Raw genomic sequence first — 14,610 nt, forward strand, 5'->3', positions numbered from 1 at the left:
TACATGACATTTGCACCCTGAAATTGGTGAAGCAGAAGAGGAGACTGGAGTTTGAAAAGCTTTGCCATTGAACATTAATTGGAACAGATTTCCAACATGGCCTCAGTCCTGCAGCGAGCTGCCCACACACTCATTGCAGGATCAGCGTGAGGAGAGAGTAACATGCGATGTGACTGCTCCCACCCCCCTGCAAACTTTGCTACTCTAGGGTGATTAACAGATTTGCTGTACCTGAAAATGGGGATGTTGGGCATCTGAAAGCTATACACCACAAATAAGCACTTAGGGCAAAGGCAACCCTTGCTTATCACAGCTAGTGTTGTGCTGATTACAGTATGCTTTGGCAGAGAAGCACTAGCATACTGAGCTCCTATTTTTCAGTCACTTATACCTCTGTGGAAAAGGCCAATCTCAGCATTATTTCAGTTACCATAATTGAACATGTGGCCCCTTCTAAGTTCCCAGTCAATGCACTTCATGATATTACCTGAGCTTATTAGGTCACACATTCAAACACTGACCTACAGATAGAAGTGATCACACTTTCCAATCAGCACATCTCTTTTTTGTTTTTGTCAGTGTTTTTTTCCCAGAGAAACTTCAGTGTAATTAAATGCAAGGTTTTAGATTAATGGTAAGCTATAGTGCATATTTCAAATCCATAGAAGCCAGGAATTTTAAATTTCTGGCCTCTCTCAGTACCTGTAGCTTTTATGCAAGGCATAAAGTTAAAACCATACCATTTTGATCTCAGTACAGAACTTTGAAGATCCAAAATGTAACTAGTTAGTCTCCAAGCAGAGCTGTCAAGTTCCATGTAGCTCTTCCAGTGGCAAGTATCCTGGGTGAGTTCAGTGGAATTCGACAGGTTTGTGTAGAATTTGCCACTGTCTCCTCCAGCTGGCTGGCTTTGGCTCAGTGGGACAGGGCACTCCTTGGCTGGAGTTGGGGTTAGGAGGTAAGTCAGGTGTGAGGGAAGAACTCAGCAGTGGAAGAGATGCAGAAGGAAGGCAGGCCCCAGCAGTTTGTGAGGGGTGGAAGGGGATGGGCAGTCACTGATGGGGAGGGTGAGGAGGGCACTAATCAGGGGAGGGAATGGCTGATGTAGGCAGCTGGAAGAGCCATGAAAGCCAGTGTGAGATGGCTGGATTGTGCGGTGCCGCCGCTGCGGGAGAGAGGCGTTAGATGGAGGCCTCCTGCACACAAGGCCCCTGCAGCGTGACTTGGTGTGCCTGCCCCTGCAGCATGGAATTATCCCAGAAACTCACCAGTTCAGCTTGTGTGTGACATTCTAACCGGTATGTGGGAGATGACGCCTCAGGGAAAATGCCAGTGTGTCACACAGATGAGTGATGCTTGACAGACATGGCTAAGACCTGACATGCAGAGATTGGATAGCATGCTAATTTCAGGTTGCTGCTTGCACACGGAGAGGATGTGTATGCATGTGTGTGTGCAGGCAGCAGGAGAGGCAGCCACAGAAAAGGGACAGGGAAACTACTCTAATAGAGGAACTGAGGAGTCAGAGTAACAGAGCTGAGAAAGAGAGAAAGGGAAGGACTCAAGGGAGGTGCAGAGAAGAAGCAGAGTTGGAGAGGGAACCACACAATACAGAGTGAGAATGCAGGGAGGCAGAGAAGAACATGCCAGGGAAGAAAGGGCTCTGACAACTGGCAGGGTGGAGAGAAATCCCAGAGGCGATCCTCTCTGCTCACCGGCTGGAAGTGAGGAAGAGAAGAGGGAACAAACCTGCTTAGTGAGTTTGAGAAGGGCTGACTGGGAAGCCAAAGGTTCCTCACGCAATCTGAGCCCTTGGGGAAAGGGTGTGCACTTTCACTCTCTCAACAGCACAACGAGCAAGGAGTGATGGAAAGCCCATCCTCAAGCTCCAGGAAGACACCCTGTAGGGAGAGAAGAAATGGCTGGAAAGGGAAGTAGAGGGCTGAGTATGTTACACCTGTTGTGACCCCAGGTCAGCAGCCTGAGAGGAGAACTGTACTAGATCTAACTTGCCAATTAGGTTACCATCCATGTAGTTGCCCATAGCTATTGCTACTGCAGCAAGTCATCTGTGCAGGGACCCATATAGATTCTACATTATCCTAGGAGAAACAGAGTCAAGTAAAATGCAGGGACAGAGAGGGGAATCATTCAGATCTCCCCCAATTTATTAATATTGACCAGGCTGACCTTCAAATGGCTGCTTGTCCAGCTACCAATGAGACATTCTCACAGTGTCCCAGCTGCCCAGAGGAGGGGTCTCTGTTTCTAGCAGAGAAAGGAAAAAAGTTGGAGCTGGCAAATAGAGAAAGCTGGGAGTGTGGGCTGGGCAAGCAAAGCTGGTGGGGAGAGTAACACTGTGCTGCAACCAGACAATTGCGCCCTCATAGCTGTGTTCTTTATGTCTCTCGTCACAGAAGTGAGATGAAGCGCTGGATGATCTCGCTGGCCCCAAATCGGAGAACCAAGTTTGTTTCATTCACATCCAGGCTCCTGGGTAAGAGATGCAGCAGAGATGGAGGGAGGGAGGGAGAGATGATTATTTAACTTGCGGTGTGTCATGCTCTTCTTCAGAGATCCCTGCCTGGGCCATCTGAAGTGCTGGTTGCATAGCAAATGCTGCAACTGAGGTTGCGTCCTTCAAGACCTCCGCCCTCCACAGGGTCTTGCCAGCACTCTGAGAGAGATTGACAAGATCAGCCTCTTGCCTCTCTGTGCCCAGCATTGAGGTTTCTCCCCTGCTCTCCACCTCCAATCCTTCCTCCTGCCCCGGTGACCCTTTTCCTTTCTCCTGCCCCCCTTCACTCCACCAAATCATTCTCACCAGATCACACTAGACATTAAAAACAATGTAAAATCTCAAACTACTGCCTTCCCGCCCACTGCCTCCCATTTGCTCAGTGTATCTACACTTAGGTTTTAGCCAGAAGCATTAACACAACTGTAAATTCTAGTGTAGACAGGGCACCAAAACTTCTGTTCCAGCGCTGTGTCTATCCCTGGCTGAATTTCCAGCTCTATTTTCACCCTTCCCACCTTGCTGCCATGTTTGGCGCTATTGTTCACTCTCCTCTTTGACATCTTGTCCACCCAGGGCTTCCGTGACAGCATCCACTCCTGGTTCTTCTGTCTAGGTCCTCCTTCCTCTCACTCTGTGGGTTTTCTGTAGTGGTTCTGTGGTCGTGTGTCCCCCCACCCCATTAGGCTTGGAGGGAGGCCACTCTGCCTCACTACATCACACAGTAAGCAGTCAATTAGCAGGCTAGGCCTCTGGCCTTATGGTCAGGGCAGACCAGCACACAGCCTGTTTTCCAGCCTCCTGGCTGAGGCAAACAGCAATTTACAGTGGATAGCTCTGGCCCTCTGGATGGGCCAGAGCAATGAGCAGTCTTTAGCCCAAAGCCTCCTGGCTTGGGCAGAGAGCAAAACGTTGTCTGGGGCTCTGACTCTCTGGGTGGGGCAGAACAACAAGCCACAGGCAAGGCACAAACCGTCTGGCCCAGGGTGAGTAGGCTGCCACCCCAGGGGTGGGGTTGGCAGCAGGGGATAGGGGGACCCGAGCCCACTCTACTCCACAGGGCCCTGGCCTGGGACCCAAACAGTGGCGAGTGGTCCCATCACTGGGACAGCGGGGAAGTCACCAAGACATGCTGACTCATTTTCTGATCACACAACTGGACTAATGTCTGGTTCCCCTGAGCTACTTCCTCCCCGCACCCCCTTCTTGGCATAGCTCTGTAGTCCATAGGTCCTCAGTCTACTCGAGGTGAATGGCAGATGGCAGTCCCAGCAACTCCTCTCCACAGTCAGGGCACCACACAGCACAGTCTTTGGTCAGAGTCCTGAATGGGGTACAGATATGTCCGCCTCCTTCCCTGGCTCTGGCTCAACTGAGCTGGAGGGCCTGCCTCTTACACTTCCTGTCCTGTCCCACCATTTCCAGCATGAGGGTGGGGCTGGCTTGGCTCTGCCCATCAGGCTCAGAGGGAGGACACTCTGCCTCACTACAGTTTCACAGAACAGTGTACTGAGCTCCCCTCTCTTCAGCTAATCCCCACTCAGCGCTTCAGCAATCATCTCTGCACATTGATCCTGCATCTTAGTCTGTCTCTCTGACTTCTTTTCCTGGATGTCTGTCAACATAAGCTTACTGTGTCTAAAACAGAGCCCTTCATCTTCACTCCCAAGTCCTCACCTTTCTGCTCCCTTACTGCCAACACCATCAGCAGCTCCATCTCTCAAGCCTGTAACCCAGGGTTTGTCTGCAAATCTTCCCTTGCCCCACAACTCCAAGCAGCTTCCAAATTTTCTTGTGGCTGCCGCCTCCCCACCAACATCTAAGACCTGACCATTTCTTTCTGTCTCTGAGGCTAATTCTGCCTGTGCTCAGCCCAATCCTCTGCACGTTCAGTCCTTCCCGAAGGCTCCCCTCTGCCATGACACCAAAGGGAACTCGCTGACTGAGAGGGGCCAGCTCAATCAGTCCCATGGGAACAGAGTGTACAACCTCCCTGGCCATTATGCGTCTGAGACTCGTTCCCTAGCTACTGTCTTTCAGTTGTGAGCAAATTGAGGCAGGGATTATGTTGCCTTTGTGGTTGGGAAACACTGGGCACACTGAAAAGGAGTACTTGTGGCACCTTAGAGACTAAGAAATTTATTTGAGCATGAGCTTTCGTGAGCTACAGCTCACTTCATCAGATGCATGTGGTGGAAAATACAGAGGGGAGATTGATATACACACACAGAGAACATGAAACAATGGGTTTAATCATACACACTGTAAGGAGAGTGATCACTTGAAATGAGCCATCACCAGCAGCGGGGGGGGGGGGAGGAGGAAAACCTTTCAGGTGACAAGCAAGGTAGGCTATTTCCAGCAGTTAACAAGAACATCTGAGGAACAGTGGGGAGTGGGGCGGGGGGGAGGGGGAGAAATAACATGGGGAAATAGTTTTACTTTGTGTAATGACTCATCCATTCCCAGTCTCTATTCAAGCCTAAGTTAATTGTATCCCGTTTGCAAATTAATTCTAATTCAGCAGTCTCTCATTGGAGTCTGTTTTTGAAGTTTGTTTGGTTTTTTTTGAAGGATAGCTACCCTCAGGTCTGTAATCAAGTGACCGGAGAGATTGAAGTGTTCTCCAACTGGTTTTTGAATGTTATAATTCTTGACGTCTGATTTGTGTCCATTTATTCTTTTACGTAGAGACTGTCCAGTTTGACCAATGTACATGGCAGAGGGGCATTGCTGGCACATGATGGCATATATCACATTGGTAGATGTGCAGGTGAACGAGCCTCTGATAGTGTGGCTGATGTGATTAGGCCCTATGATGGTGTCCCCTGAATAGATATATGGACAGAGTTGGCAACGGGCTTTGTTGCAAGGATAGGTTCCTGGGTTAGTGGTTCTGTTGTGAGGTGTGTGGTTGCTGGTGAGTATTTGCTTCAGATTGGGGGGCTGTCTGTAAGCAAGGACTGGCCTGTCTCCCAAGATCTGTGAGAGTGATGGGTCGTCCTTCAGGATAGGTTGTAGATCCTTGATGATGCGTTGGAGAGGTTTTAGTTGGGGGCTGAAGGTGATGGCTAGTGGCGTTCTGTTATTTTCTTTGTTGGGCCTGTCCTGTAGTAGGTGACTTCTGGGTACTCTTCTGGCTCTGTCAATCTGTTTCTTCACTTCAGCAGGTGGGTATTGTAGTTGTAGGAATGCATGATAGAGATCTTGTAGGTGTTTGTCTCTGTCTGAGGGGTTGGAGCAAATGTGGTTATATCGTAGAGCTTGGCTGTAGACAATGGATCTTGTGGTGTGATCTGGGTGAAAGCTGGAGGCTTGTAGGTAGGAATAGCGGTCAGTAGGTTTCCGATATAAGGTGGTGTTTATGTGACCATCGCTTATTAGCACCGTAGTGTCCAGGCCTATGGATCTGGAAATCCTGGACGCCCCATCGTTTCGGGCAATGGCACCCTGACAGCGGGATTGTCAGGCTCGTTCTCCTGCACATCTACCAATGTGATATATGCCATCATGTGCCAGCAATGCCCCTCTGCCATGTACATTGGTCAAACTAGACAGTCTCTACGTAAAAGAATAAATGGACACAAATCAGACGTCAAGAATTATAACATTCAAAAACCAGTTGGAGAACACTTCAATCTCTCCGGTCACTCGATTACAGACCTGAGGGTAGCTATCCTTAAAAAAAAAAAAAAAAAAAAAAAAAAAGCTTCAAAAACGGACTCCAACGAGAGACTGCTGAATTAGAATTAATTTGCAAACGGGATACAATTAACTTAGGCTTGAATAGAGACTGGGAATGGATGAGTCATTACACAAAGTAAAACTATTTCCCCATGTTATTTCTCCCCCCCCCCCCCCCCGCCCCACTCCCCACTGTTCCTCAGATGTTCTTGTTAACTGCTGGAAATAGCCTACCTTGCTTGTCACCATGAAAGGTTTTCCTCCTTCCCTCCCCCCCGCTGCTGGTGATGGCTCATTTTAAGTGATCACTCTCCTTACAGTGTGTATGATTAAACCCATTGTTTCATGTTCTCTGTGTGTGTATATCAATCTCCCCTCTGTATTTTCCACCAAATGCATCCGATGAAGTGAGCTGTAGCTCACAAAAGCTTATGCTCAAATAAATTTGTTAGTCTCTAAGGTGCCACAAGTACTCCTTTTCTTTTTGCGAGAACAGATTAACATGGCTGCTACTCTGAAAACTGGGCACACTGTGGGCGCTACCCAAAATGAGGACTAAGAATAGTTTGGGGAAGCATCCAAGAGCAGCCCAACCCATGACGCTGTAAGGTGCCTTTTCCCCCCCTCAGCCTGCCCGTGCACTTAAAGCACGTCGCAGGCTGCTCTGACATGGCTCCTTCTCCCCTCCACCTGAACTTCACTCCAGAGACCTGGGGGTTAAGACAGTCCTTTCCTTCTGTAAGCAGTTTGTCAGGCCTTGCATCAGCTCCCCCTTGGCCTTGCTCAACATTTTGCCTCTTCAGAGTTCGCTCCTATCCTAACTGGGTCCACTGCCCTAGCAAACTGGTGCACACACCCCATGAGCAGAGCAAGAGTAAATACAGGGGGGCTAGCCCATGTCTGGGCAGAGCAGGCTGCCACAACAGAAGCCCTTTATGACAAGTGTGCACGCTCCAAAGCTGTAAAAAAGCATATACCAAAAAGGTGTCCACTCTGGCCATAGCCAGAGTGGTCTTTTGCAGGTAGTCCGAGAGCCTCCTCCTCACTGCCATGGAGCTGTTCACAGAGCTGTGGGCCACCTGATTGGGCCTTGTGGGGCAGCCTCCTAGGGTTACCCCAGCCTTCTTCACACTGGAGTTAACACTCAGCCAGGGTCTCTGCACCTTCTCATGGAGCCCTTTATAGCACTGAAGCCAGCCCACTTCCAGCAGCCTACTTCAGCATTCCCAGCTCAAAGGACTGTCTAGCACAGGCATAACCCTGTAGATCCAGGCAGCAGGCATGCCACCCACCCCTCACTGTGTGGATTAGCACCCTGGGAGCATGAGAGAGTCAGGGATAGTATGATACAGCAATACCTGTTCCTAAGTTTACATGCTCCATTTCTCATGCCGTATTTTGTGCCAGTACCTTAGAAGCCTCTTTCCCCATCTTGCTCTGTCCAAGGGCTTGTCTGCATGTAAAAGGCTGCACCAAGAGGGCTTTTCCCGTTGGTATAGGTAATCCACCTCCCTGAGAGTGCTAGATTTGCCACACCCCAAGTGATGTTTAAAATTTGTTAGTCTCTAAGGTGCCACAAGTACTCCTTTTCTTTTTGCGAATACAGACTAACACGGCTGCTACTCTGAAACCCAAGTGATGTAGTTACAGAAAAGATGCTCGTGCAGACCAAGCCTACACCATTTTATACTGTACAGTAATCACAGGACTCTGGGGCAGCTGGATTACTTTGACCCTCTCCTTTCCTTCCCATTGTCAGATTGCCCCCAGGTGCAGTGTGTCCATCCATACGTGGCTCAGCAACCAGACGAGCTGTCCCTGGAGCTGGCAGATGTTCTTAACATCCTGGACAAGACAGATGATGGTAAGGGTGATGGGGCTCCAGGCATCCCTAAAATCACTCATCACAAGGGTGACAGAGCTTTCCCCTGTGCTGGCTGCTTTTGAACACACACGGAGGTTCCTCCAGATAAAGAAGTGCCCTTGTTGGACAACCTGGGGTTCCCTGAATGTTTGTTACTCCCTGTCTCTCTTGGGACATAAGCACCAGAGGATAGACTCCTAGGGACAGTGACCCTGTAGGCAGTAGCAGAGTTTAGTTGTAATTGGGCCTAAATATCAGCTAAGGCCCTCGTTCTTGTACCTTGAACTCCCTCTTCTGGCTGAGACGTGCAGCTATGTCCTGTCTCTGCTCTGGGTTTCTGTACTGATGTGGCCAGGAACACTTAGCTAAGAGGTGGCATCTGCTTTTCACTCAGATCCGCTTTTTAGCCAGTTTTGCAACTAGGATATGACGTCAGGTGACTTGTGAGTCAGTGGCTCAGAAGGGATTAGACCCCAGGCTTTTCCTGGTTTCCTAATCCTTAACTATATCCGCTAAGCCACCAGTATGTCTCAAGGGCTGTAATTGAACCCAGGCCAAAGGTGGGCAAACTACTGCCTGCGGGCCACATCTGGCCCCTGGGACCTTCCTGCCTGGCCCCTGAGCTCCTGGCCCGGGAGGCTAGCCCCCAGCCCCTCTCCTGCTGTTCCCCCTCCCCCGCAGTCTCAGCTCACTGCACCACTCGCGCAATGCTTTGGGTGGCAGGTCTGCAAGCTCTTGCCAGGCAGCGCAGCTGCAGAGCCACAGCCTGACCCGGTGTTCTGCAGTGGCGTGGCTCGCTCCAGCTGGGCATCATGGCTGCCTGTCCTGGTGCTCTGGGTGGCATGGCTGTAGCGCCGCCAGCCACCGGTGCTCCAGGCAGCATGGTAAGGGGCAGGGAATGTTGGCTAGAGGGCAGGGGAGTTGGGGGTGGGGAGGGTCAGAGGGTGGGGAACAGAGGGGTTGGATGGGGCAGGGGCAGTCAGAAATGAGAGGAGGGGTTGGATGGGGCAGCAGGGGGCAGTCAGGAGTGATGGATGGGGCAGGAGTCCTAGGAGGGCTGTCAGGGGGCGAGAAGCAGGGGGGATTAGATAGGGGGCAGGGGCCAGGCCTGGCTATTTGGGGAGGCACAGCCTCCCCTAACCAGCCCTCCATACAATTTTGGAAACCCAATGTGGCCCTCAGGCCAAAAAGTTTGCCCGCCCCAACCCAGGCCCTCCAAAGCATAGCCCTGGTGGCTCGCTCTCATTCGTACTCATTCCTGCACTTGGACATTCTAGTCCTGTTGACTTGTCCCGCTACATGTTTTCCTTGCCCCTCAGGTTGGATTTTTGGGGAGCGTCTTCATGACCAAGAAAGGGGCTGGTTCCCCAGCTCTATGGGGGAGGAGATTCTGAACCCCAAGATCCGTTCGCAGAACCTAAAAGAGTGTTTCCGGGTCCACAAGTCAGATGACAGTCAGCGGAGGAAGCTGGGCAGCAGGAATCGTCAATGACCCCTGGTCTCCCCGAGCCCTGGAGCACAAAGAATACCTAATGGCTTACGGAGAGAGATGGAGGGCAGATGCTGCAGGCTGAGAGAATGAGGTGGTGGTGCTGGTACTATGTGCCAGGGCACAGGGCCTGGTCTTAACATGCTGATCACATCCACACCTACAAAAATAGACTTTTCTCTATTTACTAAGTTCTTCCCTCCACATTTTGTTTTCCTCTGGAGACCAACCCAAGGAAGAGGAGAGGCCACTTGTCTAAAGCTCAAGGAACTATTCAATGTAATGGATTGCCAGTCTTTGGGGTTGGCAGCACAAGTGCTCCCCTGTGCGCTGAGGAGCTGCTGGACAAGACCGCACCAGAGCCACCCAGGAGGTTCACCACAGCTGTAACATACCAGCTGGCCATATATATAAGGGTTGCTTCAGTTGATTCTATTCATTTATACTAGAAAAGCAACTGGGCTGGGGGACAGTTCTACCTTACGTACCATAGAAAACTATCTCCTAGTTACCCCCCTTGCTGAGTGTCCATTGTAGGAATGGGTTTGTGCCACCCCACAACATCGTTCTGTGCACACACTACAGCTGAAGCCATTTCTCTCTTCCAGTAGGCACATAGCAATTAACATAAGGGCAATAGGGGCTTTTTGTGGAGCACATAGTGCTTTTCTGGGTCAGAACACTTAGTAAAACCTCTAAGCTTGGCAGCATCCCTGTGAGGTAGGTTACTTTAAGTCCCCATTTTATAGGTGGGGAAATTGAGGCAGAGAAGTTCTCACCTGAAATCACAAAGGGAAACAGTGCCAGAGCTGGGACTAGAATTCAGGACTTCTGATGCCTAGTCCTGTTGTTGGGCTATGGAGCCCACTCCTCTCCCCATACTAGTCTTTGAACCTAGTTCTAGGCGAATGTGCTACCACACCCTGCCTTTCAGCAGCCCTAACTCTTTACTCACTATAGTCCTGCACTTAACCTAGTGCCTATGGCTCAACCCCCAGGGGCTACCAAATGCAAGGGTGTCTGTGCACAGAACAGCAGCAGAGGGTGCCATCCACCTGCTGCCACAAGCAGGCTCTGAGAGGAACACATGGTGGCCTAACTGCACTAACAGATGAAAGCGCAGGCAAGACAGTAGCACCCCTGGGACAAGGGTGTTGCTTTGCCAGAATGCACTGCCCCCATTCAGATAAGGTAAAAGGAACTATGGGGCTGCTGAGTTTGCACATCAGCTGCCAAACCATTCCACATGGATGATATTCTAGCAGAGCCAGAGCCTTCAAATGTAGGCCATGGCCCAGGATGCTTGTAAATCTGCAGGACTTTGCTCAATCCAGTGTCAGGTCCTATTTGGAATGTAATGTAACCTGCCCATTTCCACAAGGTTCTACCACATTCCCAGACAATGCTGTGGAATGTGTTTCCAAAGGAAGGGGCTGCACTCAGACCCCCCAGCTCATGCAAAGGCAGCCCAGCAGCAGTAATTGGCCCATCCCTAACAAGGAGAACTCAAGCAAAATAGCTGGAGTTGGCCAGGGAGGTAGGGGACATTGTATTAAAGGTATGTGAGGGCCAGCACGTCCTCTGTAAACCCAGCTGTGTGCATGAACTGTGTGTACAGTATTGATTGCCTCCGTCTATATAGGAAAGTCCTCAGCAGCCAGAAGGACAAGGGAATCATTTCCTTATATGATGCAACTCAACATTGCATGAAACACAGGGCAAGGGATCAAGAGCTTCAGCAGGGAACTGAGAACCGACAGTGGTTGGAAACTGACCATGAATAAGCATCCTAACAACGACTGGCTATTTGCCCTGCTCTGCTCTTAGCAGTTCCAGAGCAGCCCCTTTTCTGAGTGGCCCTTTGTTAGCTACAAAAAGGGCAACTGACCCAGAGCATTTATTTGCATGAACATAAAATCAGGGAATTTAAGTTATTCAGCATCTTTCTGTAATGCAGTAAGGCAGAGGCTTCCAGCCATTTCTTGACACTCAGTGCTGCTTCTGATCTCTGCGCCGTCCCCTGCCAGCCTTGCTTAACACCCCACTCAGACTGGGCAGCATCATGGCAGTGTGGTTGTGGTAAAAAAGATGAGTGTAAAACCAGCACCTTTTTATTCAGCTAATAGATGAATCACTACCATGTGCTTTAGACCCTGTCTACATTAGGCATATTTGCACAGGTGTCACACAACACTTGATGCAGTCTTGAGGCATAAACCTCACTGCTGCATGCCTGCATCAGAAGCTAATGCCAGTGTGACAACATCGAGGTAGTTTAGTGTAACTGTCTCTTCTGTAGACAGGCTCTTTATACAATGCAGTCATTAGTATTACAGTGTTAACACAGCGACAGGAGAGTGAGTGGGATTCAGTTGGGGCTTACATATGAACAGAATTGTTAAGGTTCAAGTGCATGCAAAGCTTTATGCTGTATTCAATTCCTAGATACCAAAGTGAGGAGCACATCAGAAACTGCTGACAAATTCAGTTCCTGCTCTCTTACACCTGAGCACATTTGGAGTGTCTTAAGTTAGACAAGTGCCTATGGGTACATCTACACAGCAATTCAGTGCCTGGGCTGCGGGGCTGTAATATTGCTGTGTACGTGTTTCGACTCTGGCTGGAGTCGAGGCTCGAGGGGGGATGGGCCCAAAACCCAGACTCCAGCCCAAGCCCAATTGTCTACAGAGCAATTTTTAGCCCTGCAGCTCAAGCCAGCTGATCTGGGCCAGCCATACGTATGCCACAGGTCTTGTATTTCCGTGTATTCCAATGAAGGCAGAGCTGACCTCTCAGGATGGTGAGCCAGAAGGGCCTCAGCTTGCCTGACAGATTCCAGCTTGGGTGTGTGGGGCTGGCAGTTAGAAAAACCATTGCCATTTGACTTGTAAATTGAGCATATTTTATCCAGAGATGCTATAAATACGAAGACCACAAATAAATTGTACAGTCACTTTTCTAAGTACAACCAGACTTTAAGTTCAGGGTCTAAGACTCATAGCAGCAGCTGTTTACAGGTAATTAGTTTAAAGCCAAAACATGGAAGCTCTAGCTATGAAAAGTATTTAAGACAAATAGATACAAGCATATTACAGATCATTCAGCCTTGCCCAAATTGTCATGAACATTTCCTAACCCTGGCACTTGCCTGGGACAAAAAATAATTTTTACAATGAAAACAAAGATACTTAGTCACCACCTAGGCTAGGGGCAATGAATTTTACCTGGCTGAGATCATTCAATGGCCAACTTTGGAGGAGTGGGGTTTCCAGTCTTTCACTGGCCTTTGCCCTCTAGCTCAGAACCCTTGGACTTACGCCAACACCCAAGTAACTTTGTAGTGGTTTTGCGGCCTCCTAACTGTCACACATGGTACATTATATTCAGCCACTGAATCGGGTTTGTTCTATGTACACTTTTAACCTCCTCCATTCCAGACACACAGTGTCAGTTTCAGGTGGTCTAATGCTGTCGATGGGCTCAGTCTGTGAAACATGAGCGCAGGTTTGAGATCCCAGGTCATTATCAGGCTGCCTGAGTGAACCGAAAAGAACTCTTGTTGTTGTTGTTTTTCTTGTGGTGAAAATACAGCTGACTGCGCCAGCAACTTCCAAAGCCTGGCCCTCTTTGCGTTTTCATTGTCTCATCCAGAGCATGACCATCACCACCATTTTCCTCACGCATCACGCTCATGTGACAACGCATAGCCAGGACAGAGTCAATTCTGTTCCCCTTCCTAGTTCTGTCCCAGACTCATGAACATGTCAGTGAGTGGAAGCAGTAAAGACCTAAAGCAATACTGAGCCTTTCAGCTCAAGCATTGGTTCACATCTGGATCCAGGCACCAGGGACAGAGTTAATACCAGTTGACAGTTGTTTGGTGGCCTAGGTTTAAGAAGTTAGAATGCCTAGCTCAGATGGCCACTAACAAGTGACACCATTCACATGAGACATCGAGACCTGAAGAGACCTGTAGATCAGGGGTAACAAGAGTGTCCGTGGGTCAGCGTTGGTGCATGCAAGAGGCTACTCGCACTGACCATCCCGTGCCATTTTTGTGGAGTGAGGATTTCAGTTCTTACTGGTAGCAACTCAACACCTTTCCCAGTAAATAGCACCTGCTACTTATCTGACATTTATACAGCACTACAGTCTGCCCCAGCAATCACTACCCTGGGGGGCAGGCGCCGCCCATTCAAAAACACCTCACTAAGGGTATGTTTATACTACATCAGCAGTGCTATGGCTTCACAGTTGTCACGCAGATGCTTCCTACAACAAAAGGGGTTTTTTCAGAGAAGTCCATTAATGACATTGATGGAGAGGTGGTATTCTTCTCTCAACCTAGTTGCACCTACACTGGAGGTTAGAACAACCTAATTGTGTGACACGGCACAAAATTTTCCAGAGCCCTGAGTGATGTAACTAGGTGGGAATAAATGTTCCTATTTAAGGGATGGGCAGTGAGAGCAGTTGCTAGTGGGACAGTCTCAGAGTTCAGCTTCTAACAGACATCCATTGTCTCTGGCAATTGCCCGCCTAGTCTCACGCTGCTATCACCACCTTCTCTTGCACCTTTGGATGCGAGCACCTTTTGATATGGTCTCACACCGAGAAACAGAAAACACCAAAGGTCCTGTTCAGATCTTTGACAGGCAGCAGCTGCTGCTGCTGCCACCACCTGTGAATGCTTACCACTATACATCAGAGCTCTCCAGTAGCATCTCAAATAAAGCACCATCCCTCAGGGGCACTAAATTGCTAGAGTCCCTATGGAGCTTGAGGGCAATATTGAAAACAGCAGGAAATATGACGAGAGCAGTCAGTTACTTCAGCATATGAAGGTATCACAGCCCAGGGATGCAACCATATATAAAAAGTTCGGGGGGGACCAGGAGTGGGAATGCAACAATCCTGTAGCTGCATTGAAGGGGACATCTCCAGAATAGTTAGAATGGCGATGGCATCTCTCTAATCCTAGCAGTGGTTGTGCCTGTGTCACAGGCCACTGAGTATTGATCAGGAGCAAGTAAAGTGTGTGCATAAGGAGGAGTA

At 49.5% G+C, this 14,610-nt stretch overlaps 1 protein-coding gene across 5 annotated transcripts in view; it reads left to right on the forward strand.

Moving 5' to 3' along the window:
• NGEF (neuronal guanine nucleotide exchange factor) overlaps positions 1-13,170 on the forward strand; it is a 111,470-nt gene extending 98,300 nt beyond the window's left edge. For all 5 annotated transcript variants that reach the window (XM_043492785.1, XM_043492786.1, XM_038415779.2 and 2 more), the window contains 3 exons: positions 2,418-2,497; positions 7,962-8,066; positions 9,386-13,170. In XM_043492785.1, the coding sequence (XP_043348720.1) occupies positions 2,418-2,497; positions 7,962-8,066; positions 9,386-9,558 (358 nt within the window). In that variant the 3' untranslated portion in view covers positions 9,559-13,170. The remainder of the gene's footprint in view (positions 1-2,417; positions 2,498-7,961; positions 8,067-9,385) is intronic.
• Positions 13,171-14,610: the final 1,440 nt, after the last annotated feature.

Source organism: Dermochelys coriacea, chromosome 9 (genome assembly GCF_009764565.3).
Source record: "Dermochelys coriacea isolate rDerCor1 chromosome 9, rDerCor1.pri.v4, whole genome shotgun sequence".
Taxonomy (NCBI): Eukaryota; Metazoa; Chordata; order Testudines; family Dermochelyidae; genus Dermochelys; species Dermochelys coriacea.